The following is a 19,368-nucleotide window of genomic DNA, read 5'->3' as shown; positions in this document are numbered from 1 at the left end:
AGAGGTCTTTTCCAACCTGATCCTAGGAGCCGTCTTGTACTTTGCATTAAGCTTGAAACATGGGGACATACATCTCAGCATACAGGACTGAGTGCTTAGTCTCACAAAACCTAAGCAAACACGGTAGTATCAAGAGACAGGAGGATCCTACTTGGGAAGCGTAGCTCACGGTTATCTAGTTGCTGTAAACTATGTGTCTAAATAGGTCAAGTTATGTCAGGACAGGAGGATGAGGAGGAAGTAAAACATTGACTAGTCAGAGCATACCATTGGAAAAGAAAACCCACACTTCACTTGGGGGAAGAGGCACACAGCTGGATTATTAAATTGCCTGTTACATGTTCTGCAGAGTTAAATTTTGACAGTTGTTGCTAAGGCTCTGTAGCAGGATGCTTGCCTGGAATGGGAAAAACAACTCAATGACTACTGGAAAAGCTATCCGTGGTAAGAAGGGGATCATCATGCTGCTTTTGGTGTTCAATAATGCTGAAACCAGTCTGTCTCACCAGTCCTGAAGTTAAATATCCTGATAGTGAGATGAAGATGTGGTAGCCCTGGTAAAATACCCAGATAAAGGAACAAACAAGTGATACTATTGATAGTTTATCTAAAGTTGCTGAGCTGACACAGCTGGCCTGGAGACATATGATTGACAATCAATAACTTCATACTATAAAAGCCCAGTCCCAAATTTTAAGGGCAGGGTCTTCTAACATACCCCTTCTTGGAGAGTATGTGTGGAGATTTCTCCCTGGCGCGCCGCCGGCCCGAGCCCTCCGCGAGGGTGAGTTCGGAGGGGGCTCCGCACGGCCCCGCGCCCCGTTGCCTCGCCGCTGTCTCGGAGAGATGGTCGCGGTCACTGTAATTCGCCCTCTTCTCCCGCCCCCCAAATGCTGCTTCTTTCAGGCTGCATGAGTCTCATTCCGGCTTCCCGTCTCTTTTTTCTTTTGCAGTCGTGGAGGTGACTCAAGGCAATACGACCACAGTAAGTCCCTGCACCCCTTTTCCTTGGTAGCTGCCTTTGACATTGCTTCTCCTTCCTTCAGCCGTTTGTGTGTCCGTGCCCTACTCCACAACAAGTAAAGGAAAAACAGGGACATTTTTGTGCTTGAAAGATCTCTCAGGCTGTGAAGGCAGAGCCAAGGCAGGAGTTTGTTGCGAGTGCAGGTAAGTAATGGAGGGTTTGGCTGCTGAAAGACAGAGGATGATCACCCTGTGCCGCCAGTCAGAGCCACTCATGAGCACCAAACCCCTCGCCGCACCCCGGGTAAAGTCGGAATCCTTGCCCAGAGGCATTCAGCATCCAACACATTGGAGGCCTTTCTTCAGACGGGTTCGTTTCCTAAACTGGTGACATTTGGCTTCGTCTTGAGTGTGGACAGGCACGAGGGAGGTTTGCCGTGGCTTTGTGACTTCATCCTGCACTGGCAGTGCGATGTGGCATTGCAGGACATGTCCCTGCCGGCTACATGCCACACACATCGCTTGCATTTGATCTGAGTTGTGTTTGTTAACCACAGCGTGTGCCATACTGACTTCAGGTGATACAAAGCTTGCATCTTATAACACGAAACACAGAAATTCTGTGTAAAGCGCTACGCAGAGTTAATAATTTGTAAATATATGGATATAAAAATGTTTATCGATCGTGTATCGTAGCGGAAGGTGGGAGTGTCTAGGCTGGAGAGGAGAAGGCTCAGGCGTGACCTTATTGCTCTCTACAACTCTCTGAAAGGAGGCTGCAGCCAGGTGGGGATCGGCCTCTTCTCCCAGGCAGCCAGCGACAGGACAAGAGGGCACAGCCTCAGGCTGCCCCAGGACAGGTTCCGGTTGGACACCAGGAGGAATCACTCTACAGAAAGGGTGAACAGACACTGGGATGTGCCACCCGGGGAGGCGGTGGAGTCACCGGCCCTGGAGGTGTTCAAGGAAGGACTGGACGTGGCACTCAGTGCCATGGTCTAGTTCCCATGGTGGTGTTCAGTCGTGGGTTGGACTCGGTGACTTCAGAGGTCTTTTCCAACCTGATCCTAGGAGCCGTCTTGTACTTTGCATTAAGCTTGAAACATGGGGACATACATCTCAGCATACAGGACTGAGTGCTTAGTCTCACAAAACCTAAGCAAACACGGTAGTATCAAGAGACAGGAGGATCCTACTTGGGAAGCGTAGCTCACGGTTATCTAGTTGCTGTAAACTATGTGTCTAAATAGGTCAAGTTATGTCAGGACAGGAGGATGAGGAGGAAGTAAAACATTGACTAGTCAGAGCATACCATTGGAAAAGAAAACCCACACTTCACTTGGGGGAAGAGGCACACAGCTGGATTATTAAATTGCCTGTTACATGTTCTGCAGAGTTAAATTTTGACAGTTGTTGCTAAGGCTCTGTAGCAGGATGCTTGCCTGGAATGGGAAAAACAACTCAATGACTACTGGAAAAGCTATCCGTGGTAAGAAGGGGATCATCATGCTGCTTTTGGTGTTCAATAATGCTGAAACCAGTCTGTCTCACCAGTCCTGAAGTTAAATATCCTGATAGTGAGATGAAGATGTGGTAGCCCTGGTAAAATACCCAGATAAAGGAACAAACAAGTGATACTATTGATAGTTTATCTAAAGTTGCTGAGCTGACACAGCTGGCCTGGAGACATATGATTGACAATCAATAACTTCATACTATAAAAGCCCAGTCCCAAATTTTAAGGGCAGGGTCTTCTAACATACCCCTTCTTGGAGAGACCTAAATTTTCTCTGGAAACCAGTGTGGCAGTGATTTTCATTCTTTTTAATTGACAGAACTCAAAACACAATAAAAATAAGCAGCTGTCATCCCACATCTTGCATATGGAAATACAGACCTGTGCATCTAAGAGGAACCCACTCTGGGGAAAAAAAGGTCTATTATCTTTTCATTGTTGTAGCACAAATGGAAAAGTTTGAAATATCTCAGGATTTTCTCATTTCTTAAAAAGAGAAAAGGGCCCAAAGGACATGGACGAGCAGATGAGGAACATGTCACTCCTCTCTAAGCTACCACAGTGGGGATACTCATCTGCAACTACAAAAAAGTTGCCAGCAAAGACAGAGCAGGCCAGGTTTGATAAATCCTAATAGTTCCTAAGGTGAAAAAGGTCTTATGGGCTTCACAGGGAAAAAAAAAAAAAAAAAAAAAAAAAATTAAGTGGAAGGGGTGTTTTCAAAGGAAGATCTTAAATACTAAGGGAAAACAGCTCCTGAAAATAAAAGGGAAGTTCTAAAGTAACTGATAAAGAAAAGCATCTTCTCAGCTACAGTTTAAGACAGGAAGGAAAAGATTAAAGCAGTAAAATTAGAATTTTGCCTAGTTGGCACCATCTAATCTGATGTACTTTTATCAAGAGAATTGTCATTTTTTAGAAGAAGCACTGAAATTGCTGAAGGCAAAAGGAGATTGCATTATTCTGCTCACATTGCACCTGGCAGTAGTTATATATGCCTTGGCTGGAGAGCGGTAACACAGATATTTTGAAATACATAAATAAGATGAGGAGAGTGGAAGAGGAATTTTGGAGTAGATAGAAGGCAGTACACTTAAATGTTAATCTATATATACATAAATAATAAGAAGGGGGTGGGCTTTTTTTTGCTTGCTAATGAAACAGAAAAAACCTGCTTGTTCATGCCTTCAAAAGTCTAATTGTTTTTGTCAGAAATACATTTTGTTGAAAGTTTTATTGTATTTGTGTTAGTGGACATTGTCATATCTGAAACCTGCGTGGAGCAGATTACTTACTCTATTTTATATATCTAAAATATATGGCAGCTAGCAAGATGTCATAAGACTGTCAACAAAAAATAAGTTTAATCTGTGACAGTAGGTATGATGGAAAGTATCTATTTCTTGCCTTCAAGTGCCAAACTACTAATCTGTGCCCAGAAACCTGAAGAGAAGAGCTTGCAAGTGTGACCTGAAGTTTTTTTAACCAAAACAAGAGGGGAGCGTACACACCAACAAAACACACTCAGTGGATTGCTGTATTTTGCACTCAGTCGGTTTCAAACGGGATGTAAATTATAATCTCAGAAGTCCAAACCATTAACTGAGGCATGAAGTGAAAAAAGTAAGCATTACATTAGCAGAGCCCTTTATGAAAATAACTCTTCCTGGAGATCTGGATATATTTGCTGTGTAATATCCTAGTGTCTGGAATCCGTCAGTGCCTCTAGATGAGGAAAATGTTGTCAAAAATGGTGTAAATTGACCACAGGGTTGATATGTTTCTCAGAGTATGCATTGGTTGCTCCATTTATCCTGCCAATTCTACATCAGTCTTCCCTGAATCCATGTTTCTCTGCTCATCTTTCTATGTCCTCATTTTTAATCAGTATTGAAGAAAGCGTTTGAATGTGAACCAGATGAATAAATCCCAGAGAAATACAGATTTCATCAGCATACTGAGAATGTACTGCCCTTACACTCCCTCGTAGTTGTTCAAGAGAAAAATAGCAGCTGAGTGGATTAACAGTATAGAAGTCCTCAGCAGTTGGGGAATAATTGCCAAAACCTGTACACTGAAATTTATCTCAAGAAAAATTGATGCTGACATAGCATTCTGAATCTTTATTCATTTCCAAGATGGAATTACAGTCATAGTACAGTCTGAAGACAGACTGGCAAGAATCCAGACTAGATACACTGGCTTCCTTCAAAATAACTTTACTGATTAATAGAAAATTAGATACTGGCCTACATTTTATATTCATAGTTAAGTATTTGTTCGTAAAACTAGCCATTGTACTTGTGGGGAGAGGAATCTTACTTAAAAATTGACAATTCTGTCTGTTTGAGGTACCAAGATGCTTAAACTGCAAGTAACTTATCTGTTTCCATTTTATCATCAGAAAGGCAGAAATCTGGGGTATGAAATAGTTCTGAGAGTTCAGCTCACATTCATCATGGGATGCCAGCTTCCCTTGCACACTTACAGAAAAGGTCATGCTTTGCTTTTCCCAGATTTTCAGGCACAGAGCCTGATGGTTTCTTAAAAGTAACCTTGCGTTCCACTCAGGGTTTCTTTTCAAACTCTCTGGTGCTTGCGCTCTTTGAGGCTGACAGTTTACATTCAGAATCTGGTTGTAGTCCTAATTTGACCAGAGGAAACTCCAAAATATCTTGGAGAAAAAATGGCTTAGTTTTAGTATCTCTTCTGTTCATTTGGGTGCAATTTGAGATAGCTCTTACTTCTGTTAGTAAGTCCCCAAAAAAACCAGACAAGTGCACATGTAGATGGGCTTTGTATTTCTAACACATCTACATTTAGGAAACAAATTTGTTGAGTTCTTCCTTTATACACCTCCTACATCTCTTTGCATGTTTCTTGTGAGAAAACTTGAGTATTAGATGCCACCACTTTATAGTGATGTAGAAAAGATCATTTTTATAATCTCATAAAAGAATTGTTCAGAGAATTAAACTGGATAAAATACTGGTATTGTAAAAGAAATTTAGAAGCCCCACAGACATTTCCTTATGATCCTTAAATTTTAAATTTTGCTCAGAGTTTTCCCTGCTGGTGATTTATAATCCAGCAAGCCCCTGCATGTTTTCAACTGTAACATGCATCTGCTATTCTGTGACATTCTCATATTCCCAGAAAAAAGTTACATTAAGGCTTTTGGCTAAAGGGCCTCTAGAGTTTCAAGGCATGATGGTTCAAAAGAGTACTGCAATGAATGGAATTCAGGCAAATATGAGAATTTGTCCTTCTCCCCGTAGTCTGTGGCATAGACATACCAAAGGGCTTGTTATATCTATATAAAAGTGAATTGAATGATGCAGATACTGTTCCACTTACATCCCCACAGAACTCGTCAACATAGTGTGGACTTGATGAAAAGTATTCCTTGAGTCACAGGTGCAGGTAGAGCTGTAAGCCATGCCTGATCATTGCATCCTTTGAATTGTTTCCTAGATTGAAGGGAGAATTATAGAGGATGCTGAAGCACCACCTCCTCCAAACCCCTCTGGCCAGTGTCCCATCTGTCGCTGGAACCTGAAGCATAAGTACGATTATGTGGTAAGTTTAATGAAGGAGTTCCCCTGTCCTCATTGCTAGACAAGTATTGCTCTCAGATCTAGGTACCCCACAACCTGTCCCTCTTGTCTCTTGCTGGGTGTAGTAAAGGTACTTAACTCCAGCTCTGCTTCTCTTGGGTGCAGCAAGAGCCTCCTACACAGTAATTGTTTGCCGTGGCTGATGGTGTTCCTGGGAAAAAGGATGAGCTTGTATCAAGTAGGAGATTTGGAATTACTCACATGGCCATCTGATCTGAAAAGGCCATATATCTCTTCTGTGCCCAGCTGCCTTTCACCATTGCACTTCCCAGAGAATCAAACTGGAATGCAGCATTTAGTCAGTGCATACAGGCCTAGCTCCAGAGAGGCCAGAAGACTTGACTAGGTCAATTACGTGACTTCGAGCACTATGATTTTTCATTGGTCATTGTCAACTAAGATAATAACTGTTTCATATAGCTTTTAAAACTCTTGAAGAGTATGAAGAAGAGCATACATTTTTACTTACCTTGCAATGGAAAAAAACGTTTTATTCAAGCATTTTGCAGGAAATGCTAATGAGAAGTTTATTACCTAATGAGGGGATAACTAACACTAAACCTAGAATATGGGAAGGAAATCCTGTAGTGCTTTAAAACAAAAGCACAACAGTCACGAACACTTTAGAATAAGAAGTGTGATATAGCAGATGCAGAATGTAAATTTACAAGAGGTCATTCAAACACAGAGTTTACAAAAGGACTAAGTGCCCCCCCCTTGCAAGCTCAAAACCCAGCACTGGAATTGGAAAAGAAGAAAACCAGACAGGAACATGCTGTTACTAAGATAAGGCAACAGAAAACTCAGAATAAGCTAATGTCAATAGGATTAGAGGGGGAGATACAAATACATTGGAGAAAAAGAAACGTTTGTGAGAAAGTCCATTAATGAGAGGAGAAGGGGACTGAAAGCCACATTGATTGCAAAATGACTGAGCTGCTTACGTGTAGTCCTAGTGCACACACACAAAGGAAAAATTATGTTTTAATATCTGTGTAGTGATGGCAATTTTGCAAACGTAGAACAACAAGGAAAAGCAGGTACAGAAATAACTTAAGCATTGAATTAAGTACAGACCAGCAAGCCTGGATTGCATGTTGCCTCAAAGTCTTGAACGAATTAGCTAACAAATATATTACTTCACTCACAGGATTTTTTTAAAGCATGAAAAAAAAATCCTAGGGAATCCCCAAATAGTTTGAAAACAGCAAGGGAAATATTAAGTAGATGAGAGAGGAAGGAGAATGATGCTGATGATTACCAATTGGTAAATAAAATGTTGGAAATTCCAAGTAAAAGGGTGTCAGCTAGGAGTAAAAGCAAATAATCTATTGGATAGGACTAATTAAGACTCATGAAGAATACGAGTACGGCACTAGTACCAGACAAAATACTTGCAATTACTCCACACAGGTGAAACCACAGATGTGAGGTGTAAATGAAATATGTTTAGTGCCTTTCAGAGCCTGTGTTGCAGACATTGAGGCATTTAGAATCTACTGTTGTCAGTGATTCTTACTCAGGCTAGGTGCAGTATTAAACAGTGAAGTAAGTTGGGAGCAGGGGAGTATTTAGTGTTTTCTGGCTTGGTTTCTCAACAGCGTGGGAAATCTGGAAATACAATGAATTTGCAGATTATAATAAATTAGGTGAAATGACAAATTCCATTAAGGTTTGTCAAGTACTACAAAACTGGATCATGTCTGTTTTGTGTTGCCCATGTTTGAACACAGGGATTCCTGGCAATTCTTCTCCATGGTTGCTGAATTCTGTTGTGATCAAAACCAACAAGTTACTTACTCTGAATAATACTTTTTTAAAGTTCATATCTTTTTATGTGACTTTTAAATGCAAGAAGTAAACAGCATCATTAAACTGGGTAATTCTAGAGTTTTACATAACGCATTCCATGAGTCACACATTTACAACCCTAGAGAAACTATAAACTGATGTTCAGGGATGAAATGAGCTATGGCAGTGGATTACCTCTTGGGAATTAATACATAGACTTACATAGACTGAGTTTCTACTGCTGTGTGTGGTAGAAGACTCCACTGAGTATCTGGAGAAATAATAAGGCCATCAAGAACCAAGGAAGTTTTAGACAATGTGATTCTGTAGAGTCCGAGTTCTAGGATTAGAAATTGGTCACAACAGACCCTGTGAAACATGAGTTTTATGTGTGTTTGTAGAGTGAACTAAGTTACGAGTTTTCTTCCACACTTCATTTTCATTCTTAGATCCGGATTTCTACTGTGCAATAAGGAGGCAAGAGAAAACTAAATGTGAAGAGAGATTCTGCAGCCAGTCTTGAGAATCGTTGCTAAGACCACTTCTAAGAAACTCTGGTGCTGAGAGACAATCTAGGAATGTATTCATCTCAGCTGTCACATGCATTTTGAATGCATGTGCATCTATTGTATATATATCCAGTACTCCTTCTGGACAAAAAGCTAAAGAGAGGAGTGTGAACTGGTATTTTGGAATTGTAGGTTTCTTACCTCGCATTTAGAAGCATCCCTCTGTGGGGCTGATGAGAACTAGGAGAAATTTGAGTTCTGGAGTAGACCACTTCTCTGCTTGTGTAAGTCTCTTATGTTTTTGAATGCGTTGTACCAGTCACAGATTTTCAGGATTTTAAGGTGAATAAAAATCTCCCTTTTCTGCACTAAAGCACTCTCTCTATTCTATTCTTTGCTGCAACCATGATGAGCAGCAGAATCTTGAGATGCTTAAGTACTAAAGTGCAGGCATTTAACTCCATGAGCAATTAAACAGTGGGACAATTTTCTCACTGGTGGTTAATTGTCCTAAATGTCTGTAAATTGATAGCAGCTATTTTTGTTAAAGATATAGCCCAGTTCATACAGCATAACCTATAAGCTGTGCTTGGTAAGAGATTGGAATAGATGGTGGTTCCTTTGAGGATTGATGAGATCAGTAGGTTGCACAGAAGGGAAAGTGTGAGTTTTTTTGCTTGGGGCGCTTGTAATTGGACTGAATGAGGCACTATGAAAAGGGAAGTGTTGAATTAGCCCCTGAGGGAATTGAGTAATATGACCTCACAGGACTTTCCTTTTGTCATGTGCAACTAGCACAGTCTAAAGTAGTGGCATAATGAGTTACTCTGGCTGTCAGAGAACTGGGGGACCAGTGTCTCCAAAGTCATTAATCAACTGAACAGGCATTGTGAGCACTAGCAGGTCATGATTCCAACCTGCCTCAGCTGTGGTATAGAGGGCTGCAGTTGTCTTTGCCAGTTCAATTCTGATCCTCTCCTGTGGCTCAGGATAACAGAGCTTAAGAAATAAATTCCCACAGTTTGTGGTCTGCGTGTATGTGTCTCGTGAAACTGAGATCTCAGTTGCTTTTTTTTTCATATCCATTGGAGACAGAAAAATTATTTTGGTCATTGTAAAGATGCAACTGGATTGAAACCTGCAATTCTGTTACAAAATGCGTGGAGAATGGTGTACAGCTCCCAGGAGTACGGGAGAAAGGAAGAACTAGACTCTTGTATAACTGGAAATAATGACTGGCAGGCTTGTCTGATACAGCCCAGTAGTTTTGTAATTTGGCTGCACGGATAGAGCTGTTCCTGTGGTAAATCGAAGTTTTAATGAATCACGTGTCAGTCAAGGAGCCTGCTTTTCAAAGTGTCTGCAGACATTAAAATGCAGGTGCCTCTGCATTTTGGTTACCATCTATTCACAAGAATGTGTGGTATATAGTGCTCCGTTCAGCAAGTTTGTCCAGCCCTTTTACAAGTGAAGGCTATACTTGTTTTTCGTTTCCCCCCTCATCCACTTCAAACATCCTTAGTTTGAGTAGGCAGTAAATATGTCATCTTGCTTTGGCAACAATTAGGGGAAACCGAACTGCAAGCTTTGCCTATTAGCCCTAGATCAATTCAGTCCAAGTTGTTTTCATCAAATGCTGCAGATTACAGGGGTGGGAGTCTGAGTCCAGCCTCATGGGAGCTGTCCAGTGATTAAAGCAAATCCGTGGTTACAGGCTTGGCTGTCCACTAGCACAAAATGTGAATTTCATGGAACATGACGGCACCATGAGCACTTGCCAGACATATTTTTTAATTTGACCGCTCCACGTACTTGTTCACTTCCCTCCACAGCTGCCCCATAAAGTTGGCTGTACCTGTCTGCCTTCTCCCAGTGGTAAGATACATCTGTGTGAGTACTCTGGGAGAGGCACCTGGCCTGTTAACTGTGGGGAATCTTCAGAAATTGACAAACCTTTGGTCAAGTGTGCAGCATTTTAAGCCAAGCAGTGTGAGTGTAATTTGGAGCTGTAGCAGCTGGAACATGACTGATGATTTCAGTCAAGAAATGAATGCCACACCAGGGTGTTGGTCAGTTGGTGACACTGTTGGTCAGAGATAATAACAGAGAACAGATTTTCTTGATTTTTTTTTTTTTTCCTACAGGGAGAAAAAAAATATTATCTCCATTTGCTTCCCACTACCCCCCTTTATATGGAAACACTTGATAACAAGCGTGTGACTTCATGAGGTGTGGTGGTAATACAAGCAATCACTTGGACCACACACACACCCTTAACAGGAGTGTGTGGCCTACTTAGGCTTTCATGGCTGCAAAGACTGAAACTGCTTCAAATTTGCCATCAGCTCTGTTTTTCCTCTCCTCCACAGAGTAATACAGCAGGCTACTAGCAAAGTCTTGAAAGTTTTTCTCTTTCTAGGCACTTGGAGCTGAGCAGCCCTTTTTCACTTAGGGAAGTGGTATGTGCTAAATGGCAAATTGAGCTGTTGGTGATTTGAAGATCCAGACAGCTAAAGAAGAGGAAAAAGGGGGATGGAGTCTTGTGCTGGTTTCCTGAATCCAATCCAGTGTATTTCAGGAGTGGTCAGAAGTCAGTGCCTTTGGTGTTCGGCTGGCCTCCATCCACTTTCTACCAGTGCAGCTGGCACCATCTGGTCCCTTGGTTACTGTTCTCCTTGGCAGGGCCATGTTTTAGCTGGGCTGAGGGACACTTTGCTTCCCTTTTAACCATCAATGGCCTCCCAGGAGCTTGCTGCTAGTTGCTCAGCTGGGCTTTTCTTGTTCTTTGGATACAGCATCGCACTGTAGGGTGCCTGATAAATCATTTGTGTCAGTGATTCATTAAAGTCAGTGTCTAAATGTCAGTGGGCCTACATGATGTGCCATCTAAAAATCAGTCTGAATGTGTTCACTGTAGACAAGTGGATGTAGAAAGCAAGCCAAATATGGGAAGAGGGAAACAGTGTCTCATGATGATATTAGTGAGGGTGGTATTGATTGGGGGTGGGAGTGGGGGGTGGGAAGGACAAAAACAAACCACAAAACCCCAAACAAAGACCCTCAAACTCTCAAGTGTTTTGTCTGTAACACTTGGAACTAACACTTTGTCCCAGGTGACTGGAATCCTTTTCTAAAAAGGATAGAAAGGAAAACCCTGAGAACTACTGACCTATCAGCCTTACCTCTGTGGCTAGGAAGATCACGGAACATCTTCCTATAAGCTGTGCATGTATGTACATGGATGACAGACAGATGATTCGAGACAACCAACAAGGTTTCACCAAGGGCAAGTCCTGCCTGACCAACCTGGTGGCCTTCTGTGATGGAGTGACTCCATCAGTGGACAAGGGGAGGGCTTCAGATGTCATTTATCTGGATTTCTTTAAAGCCTTTGACATGGTCTCCACAATATCTTTCTCTCTAAATTGGAGAGAGATAGCACTCTCTCAATGGCTGCTAACCTATGACAGACTTAGATGGATAAGGAGTTGGTTGGATAGTCACATCCAGAGGATAGTGGTCAACTGCTCAGTCTGATAGACATCCATGACAAGTGGGGTACCTCAGGGGTCCTTACGGGGAGCCATTCTATTTAGTACCTTCATTAATGACATCAAGTTTGCAGATGACACAGCTGAGGGGTGGGATGCCATCCATAGGAACCTGAACAAGTTCAAGAAGTGGGCCTGTGGGAATTTCGTGCAATTTAACAAGACCATGTGCAAAGTGCTGCACCTGGTTCAGCACAACCCCCGATAGAAAGATAGGCTGGGGATGAACAGATCAAGAGCAGCCCTGGAAAGAAGGACTTGGGGGTGCTGGTGGATGAGAGGCTGGACATGAGCCAGCAATGTGCCCTCACAGCCCAGAGACCCAATTGTATCCTGAGCTGCATCAAACAGAGGGTGGCCAGCAGGGCAAGGGAGGGGATGAACTCAATGATCTTTAAGGTCCCTTCCAACCCAAACTATTCTACAATTCTATGACAGCATCTGTCAGAATCCATCATTACCAGAAGGGCATCCTAAATTCCAGCAGCCCCCTTGACAAGTGAGCTGGTCTTGTGCAGTGGGGGTGGGTGAATAATTCCTAGTTAGATAGCTTTCTGAATACTCATTTTATATTCACTTGTGATTATTTGCTTCTGCAATGGCAGTAAATGAAGGTGGGAATGTTCCAGGGAGCTCTCTGTAAAAGAGCAAAGATTGGGGGTAGGAGCAGGTCTGTGAATCTGTGAACAGGCAGTCAGGGTCACCCAACATGAAAAGCAACAAGTGCTCTTTGTTCTTGCCTGTTGCCCTGGCCGAGGGGTGTGAAGTTCTGCCATGCCTCATTTGAACTCGCTCTGTCCGGGCACTCACTGGCAGGCCCTGCGTGGTCCTGCTGCCTCAACTAGGAACATACTTACAAGAGCCATGGAGAAGTAGACTCTCAGCCAGCAACAAGTCTGTCAACAGAAGGGATAAAAACAAGCACAAAGTTTCCAGAGGCCCTTTGAGCCAACTTATGCTGATGTCAGGATGTCAAGGATGCCTGCCTATATTGGCCTAAGGCGTATCTTTGCACTGGTGCTGTGTGTGGAAATAGAGAGCATGGATCTGAATCCTGGGCTGTTGTACTGTGTACAGTTAATGGGACACTCATGCAACAGCTGTTGCTGCTGTGTTTAAAAATTTGTCATTCCAGCCCTGTGATACTATCTTATCCTAGAGATCCCTTTACTTTTGTTATTATTAGGAGGGCTGGTTTACATTTCTAGAGCTTTTAATTGTAAAGGTCAACAGCAGTGTAGTCTAAATGGTTCTTGAATCACAGATGAACCCTCAGCATGCTTCAAGTGCTCCTTGCATCCACCATGACTGTCACAGCCCCACCTAATGCACACACAGTTGAAGGACTGAGTGCAGCAATTTATCCTATTAGTCCTTACTCATCAGCACAGGCTCTTTTCTTACATAAAGCTTCCTCATGCAAGATCTTGGACCATTTCCCTGCACTCCACCTCTCCAGAGAGACATGAGGGAAGCTCCACCATGGGAAACCGGATAAAAGTTGGAGGAGTAGATAGCAGAGAACAGTCCTGCTGTGAGGGAACAAGGAGGGGGTCAGAGGTGATCTAACATATCTGTGAACTTTAGGACAGCAGCTGTGATGGCATTTCAAGTTGTATAAACAATATCCATCTGTAGGTCTTGTGTAACTCTCCCTGAGTACCTAGGACGCATTATCTTAGCAAGAATCTTGGAGCAAGTAGTGAAAGAGTGAAGGAGCAGGGACTGCAGCTGACATCATATGTTTACACTAGTGAAGTCAGGGAAAGACTCAAACCATCTGAGTGACCTTACTGAGCTAAACTGGCAGGCAGTGACAGCAAGCAAAAGCCACTTGTTGTCAAGCTGCAGACAAAATGCGTAGGAAGGAATCATTGTTTTGTTTTACATTGTTTGGAGTTCTGTACACAATGCAAGGCTCAGCACAACACCTGCAGTCACAGCAGTTAAGGTAGGTGGGACACTGAGGGTTTTGCCCTTCTCTCTTCCTCAGGATGTCTTGCTGCTGAGTCAGTTTATCCGTTCAGATGGAGGGATGCTGCCACGAAGGATCACAGGCCTCTGCTTGGAGGAGCACAAGAAGGTTGCTGCCTGTGTGCAGATGGCTCACCGTGCAGGTACATAGCTCTGCCAGAGACAACCCCTGACTGTGGGTTACCTATTGAACCCCTTGAGGGGGGTCTCCTGCCCAGTTGGTATAGCTTAGTGACATGTCATTGTCCACTCACCCAGCAAACTTGTTACGGTCCAAGTGCTGGGACAGGGTGAAGGAACAGAGACTACTTGTTCTGCTTTGTCTGTGTCCTGACTCCTGCCTTGACAGCAGACATTTATCCTTGCAGATAAGACTAGCATTGCAGAAAGATCTGGGAAGTGGTTCAGTCTCCAGTAACTAATGATTAAACACCTGCTTCTGAAATTACTTGATTTAACTAAGCTTGACCTACCCCATTAGTAACATGCAATCCTACCATCTGCCGTGTGACGACTTTTTTACTTTTTCCTGGGAGTGGGACCCAGGTTGACGCAGTCAAGAGTATTGTGCTGATCTTTATGCCTGGTACCTGAGTTGTATCCAAGTTAAATGGACTGAGAATTGTAATAGTCAGATTTTCCATCCTGGAGATGGAATCTGATTGGACACCAGTGCCCAGTATCCTCTGAAAAAGCCTCTGTGATGAGCCCAAGTGACAGTGTCTTTGGTGTATATTTCCTCCCTGTACCCAGTACAACTTCCCAGCTTCTCTGGCTGGGGTGCAGGTTCAGTAGTGACCTGGGTTGCCTGGTTTATGAGGTGTAATGTGACTTCTGAATGCAACAGAAGCAGAGACACTGCAAGATATTCTCAAATCTTTTTCTGTTTCAGGTTTGTTGCCAAACCACAGGCCTCCACTTCCTGAAGGGCATATTCCCAAGAAACTCAAGCTGAACAGGTGAATAGTTTTGTGTTTCCACATTTCTCTTTTTGAGGAATAAATTGGAAGGGGAAAAGCAGTTCCTTACAACTGGGTGAGAAATGCCTCAGGCAGCAGGGTTCATAAAGAGTACTCAGCATTTTGGAGAAGATCTGTCACGATATTCTCTTGGCAGTCTTTTAAGGACAAGTCATATCTCATATAAACAGTTTATTAACACAAGATTAAAATGCCACACATGTTAGAGTCTGCCTACCCTTCCTTAGCTGTGCTCACCTCCTCAACACTAACAATCAGTAAGGCACTCACAGGAGGATGCCACAGATGGAGTCACAGCACCACAGAATAGCTGAGGTTGGAAGAGGCCTCTGAAGATTGTCTAGTTCAAGCTCCCCACTTAAGCAGAGTCACCTAGAGCAGCTTACTCAGAACTATGTCCAACCAGGTTTTCAGTATATCCAAGGATAGACCTTCCTCCGTTCCTCCTGAGAGCAGCTTATTCCAGAGAACCAGCCTCATACAAGACCGTGTTCTTACATTCGGACAGAATTTCTTTTTTCAATTTGTGCCCATTGCTTCTTGTCCTGTCAGTGAGCACCAGTGACTGGGGTGAGCCCACCCCCGTCTTCTTTTCACCCTCCCTTCAGGTACCTAGGAACATTGGTAAGACCCCACTGAACCTTCTTTTCTCCAGACTGAGTAGTCCCTTCCCTCTTAGCCTTTTTAGCCCCCAACAGCAGGAGGGTGCTCAGGCGGTGGTACCAGCAGTCAGTGGGACTCTGAGCAGCCAGCAGGGGCCCATCACAGGCCTGTTACCCTCTGCCCCATCCCCGTTTCCTCCAGTCAGTGCTTCGCCCTCCACCTGTCCTTCCTATGCAAGAGTCTCTTTCCCCTCCCCAGCCTGAATGGCCCCTGGCCTTTGGTGGGCAAAGAGAAAGCCTGCAGCCTCTTCCTGCTCTGTGCTGGGCACTTGGAGGTGCTAATCCCCTGTTTATAAGCTTACACTCTGTTTCCATGGGGATGTCAGAGCGGTGTATGAACCTCGCATTAGCAAACCATGAGGTTACCAGAGGCCATGGGGCTGTCGCTGGGAGAGCTTAGACTGCAGGGCAGAGGATGACTGGAGACTCCTGCATTTCAGGTCTGACTACAGTGGAGATTTGAGAGAGGCTTTTGGAAATGCTGGCTGGTAGCATAATGGGTATCAGTGAGGATCAAATTAGAGGATTCTATGTTTGATGCAGCCCTGTAGCCGTCAGATAACTCCAACTGTGATAACTTCTTCCTTGTGTCTCACTGGTCCTGGGGATTCCTTAGTATCTGTACCTTATCTGGCAGCTGTGGGGTGGAGCACATTATCTTGTTAGCATTCACATTGCAACCCTGCATAGCAGGTTGAGACTGGAAATGGTAAACGCAGTATCTTGCAGGAATCACACCAGGACTCCAGATCTGATGCCCTGACTCTGACAAATTGTTCTATAGACTTTTAGTGAGAACAAAGAATGAATACCTCCGGATACACTCTACATGCAAGTAGGCGTGCTACACCTCGAACTTAATTAAATTGGTGATTATTGCAGTGTTAGCCCCTCCCTACACCACCCTTATTTTTCTCTTCCCAGAGAGGGAATGTAGCAGGGACGATGGAAGCAATTTAGAAAAAGAGAGCTAGAGTTTGCTGAGCATATGGAGCAGCACTGAAGTAGGCAGACGTTGGGGTCTGGGTGGAGGCAAGAGAATAGGATAAAGAAATGGGATTGAAAGTTTTGGTGGTGGGGGTGACACTAAACAAATGAGTCCCAAGAGCTAGAATAAAGTGCAGAAGTACTTCAGGAGTGCTCTCCTGGTCCCTCATAATATTGTCTTCTCAGCCTGCTGGAAGGGGAAAGCTCTGTGTGTTGGAGCCTTGCAAAATCTTGGCCATTCTGTAAGAGTTTTGACTGTGCGAGTCCCCACCTGTACTTCCCTGGCTCTCTGGAGCAGTAGCTGGCACAGCATAAGGCAGGAGTTACAAATTGCTTCCTTCCTCTAGCCTGAAGTGCACCCACATGCTGAATGACTTACTTTGGGAATGAAGCCAGAGCTCTTATCAGAAGTTTCCCACATGAATGACTTGTCCAAGCTTACCTTGTCTTTGCCTCTGTACTTGCTTCCAAAGCTTCCTGTAAGTCTGTAGTAACTTGGGAAGCACTCAACCTGTGGTGCTGCCAAATGCAAGCGAGCTGACAGAGGAGAAAAGGGGCAGAAGTGGGCTTGGACTTCAGAGTGGAACAAGCTGCCTTGTTCAATGCCATCAGAACATGTCTGGGTCATCCTCTAAACGTGTAATATCAGGGCTACTCACCTGACTTAGCTTGTTCCTTCCTTGTGTTTATGTCTCCTGGATTTTTAAGTGCTAGTTCAAGAAGGGATCAACAGGATCTAAAGAGGGCCTATTATAGCAGGCAGTAAATGACACAGTTAAGTGACATATTTTCCAAATCTTCAAGCTTCATCTCTTTTTGAGATCACTGTATTGGCTATTCTACTCTTCTTTACCACTCTGCTTAGATGAGAGGTAGCAGTGCCTTTCTTCACTGCTGCTATAGCCCTGGGAATGTCAACAGGGAGAAACTGAGATGCCTCACAATATGCTTGGGCCCCTTGTTAAAGCTTTTCCAAGACAGAAACACAGGTAATGTAAGCAATCTGTAGTCTGTCTCTTTACTCTGAATGGAGAAAGTTTTCACTTTTGTAAAGGAAGGGCTTCTGAGAAGTCGCTGTCTGCTCCAGATATTACCTCACACACTTCTGTGGGAATTCCTAGCATCTGGGAACTGCCTGCCGTCTTACGCTGAGCTGAAGAATGTTTTGCTCATAGTAGAGTGCTTGACATAAGACTACAGCATCAGCTGCTAGAATGACAGGACCATGATGAAAGCCTAAGGTAGCCTTAGGGACTGATTCCACTCATACCACCTGAAGACTGAAGGAGATTTATCATGGTAAGTGTAATGTGAAGTGGGAGTCAGAGCCCAGTGCCGCTGCCATGATACAGACCTGAGCATTGACTTACTGCATGTAGACTGAGAGCAGCAACCCCTGCCTAGCTGAAGGCTGGCAGATTACTTCACTTGGATGAGCAATCCTTTTCATTTTTTTCCTGTCTGGCAAAGTTCTGGTTGGTGCTCCCTTCTTCCAAGGCTGTGTCAGTGTATTTGAGAGCAGCTTCATTTGTTGCTGAAAGAGGGACAAATGAGCCTGATGAAAAACTGATGTGTCCCTTAGTATGCAGGCCAGCAACAAGGGAGGAACTCTATGGCTCCTGGGCAAAGGTGCTAAGGAAGTGTACAAAGGACTGAGGGGCTGCATTAATGTATACTTTTGAAAGCACCAAAAAAAGCTGCTCCTCAGCTATTTCTTTACTGCAGTTGTGGCTGTCTTGGCCAGAATGTTTGGCCCATGTCACTGTCACCCTGATTAAAGTGAGCCTGCTTCAAATCCAAAGAGTCTGGCATGCACTGGCTAGCACCTAGCTGGGATTAAAAGGTATCATGCCACCATATGGAACTATCAGCAAACTGTCTTGTTTTAACAAGGGTCAGGGGTGCTAACATGCCATTGATTTAGTGTTGTGAAGTGTGGGTTTATCATCCAGAACCCTTTTGCCTCTCAAGAAGGTGATCTTCTGGTGCTTATTCAATGATGTTTTCCAAAAAGCAGAATTCCTGCTCTGTTTTCTGAACTGGTTTTACTATCTCAATTGTTTGAACTTTGGATGTTCCCTTCTGCGTGCCCCAGATTTCTCTGCAAAGAGGGATAAGGATTTCCCTGCTTTGCACTGGGTCATTCGGTAGCTGGTGTTCCTCTACCCACTTCATCTCCTTATCCTGTTTCCACTACTGGAATTGAAGAAGAGCAGAATGCTTTGAGAACATTTGACCTGCACATCTTGCCTTGTACTTGGTTATACAACTGTCTAGTGTAGTATGGAACATTCATTCATGATGCAATGTAACACAGAGGAGGAGATTGGGAACTGCAGAAGAAGGCATAACATGGAAGTGAAATGCTAAGCTTTGTGGTGCTGAGGGTGGTAGGAGAATAAGAATACCTTGTGGTCAGAATTCAACTGGGGAACATTCCACATCTCCCTCTTCTACCCCCTGCAGTTGGGACACTGTCCAGGTGACACTTGCCATGATATTTCTCATTTCTTGGGCTTTAGTTCTTTGCCTTTTTGCTTTCTGCCTGATTTGTTTTTGACAGCAATAGCTCATGAGTATTACCACTTAACCTGCTTAACTGCTTTACTAGCTTCTTTTGAAGAAATGGCCATTAGAGTAACCCACATCATCCATGAACTCTTGAGTCTCCTGTCCTCACCTTCTCTTACGTATCATTTGTCTGCAGAAGTTGGACATTGAAAACAAATTAAGTTTACTCTGTCAGTGCGGAATTACTCCCTACAGTTCATTTTCCTCATGTTTGGCCCAGTCTGGGGCTTTCACTCTTTCAAGGGGA

The 19,368-nt window shown here is 43.6% G+C and overlaps 1 protein-coding gene across 1 annotated transcript in view; it reads left to right on the top strand.

Annotated features, from left to right (window-relative positions):
- Nucleotides 1-213: 213 nt before the first annotated feature.
- Nucleotides 214-19,368, top strand: part of MRPS18A (mitochondrial ribosomal protein S18A) — a 24,276-nt gene continuing 5,121 nt past the window's right edge. Inside the window, exons 1-6 of the mRNA XM_008640029.2 lie at nucleotides 214-240; nucleotides 733-784; nucleotides 954-985; nucleotides 5,954-6,058; nucleotides 13,941-14,064; nucleotides 14,814-14,880. Of these exons, the coding sequence (XP_008638251.2) occupies nucleotides 214-240; nucleotides 733-784; nucleotides 954-985; nucleotides 5,954-6,058; nucleotides 13,941-14,064; nucleotides 14,814-14,880 (407 nt within the window). The remainder of the gene's footprint in view (nucleotides 241-732; nucleotides 785-953; nucleotides 986-5,953; nucleotides 6,059-13,940; nucleotides 14,065-14,813; nucleotides 14,881-19,368) is intronic.

Source organism: Corvus brachyrhynchos, unplaced genomic scaffold, assembly GCF_000691975.1.
Source record: "Corvus brachyrhynchos isolate BGI_N302 unplaced genomic scaffold, ASM69197v1 scaffold31, whole genome shotgun sequence".
NCBI lineage: Eukaryota > Metazoa > Chordata > Aves > Passeriformes > Corvidae > Corvus > Corvus brachyrhynchos.
The sequence above is the reverse complement of the archived record's forward strand: the minus strand, read 5'-3'. Positions and strand labels throughout refer to the sequence as shown.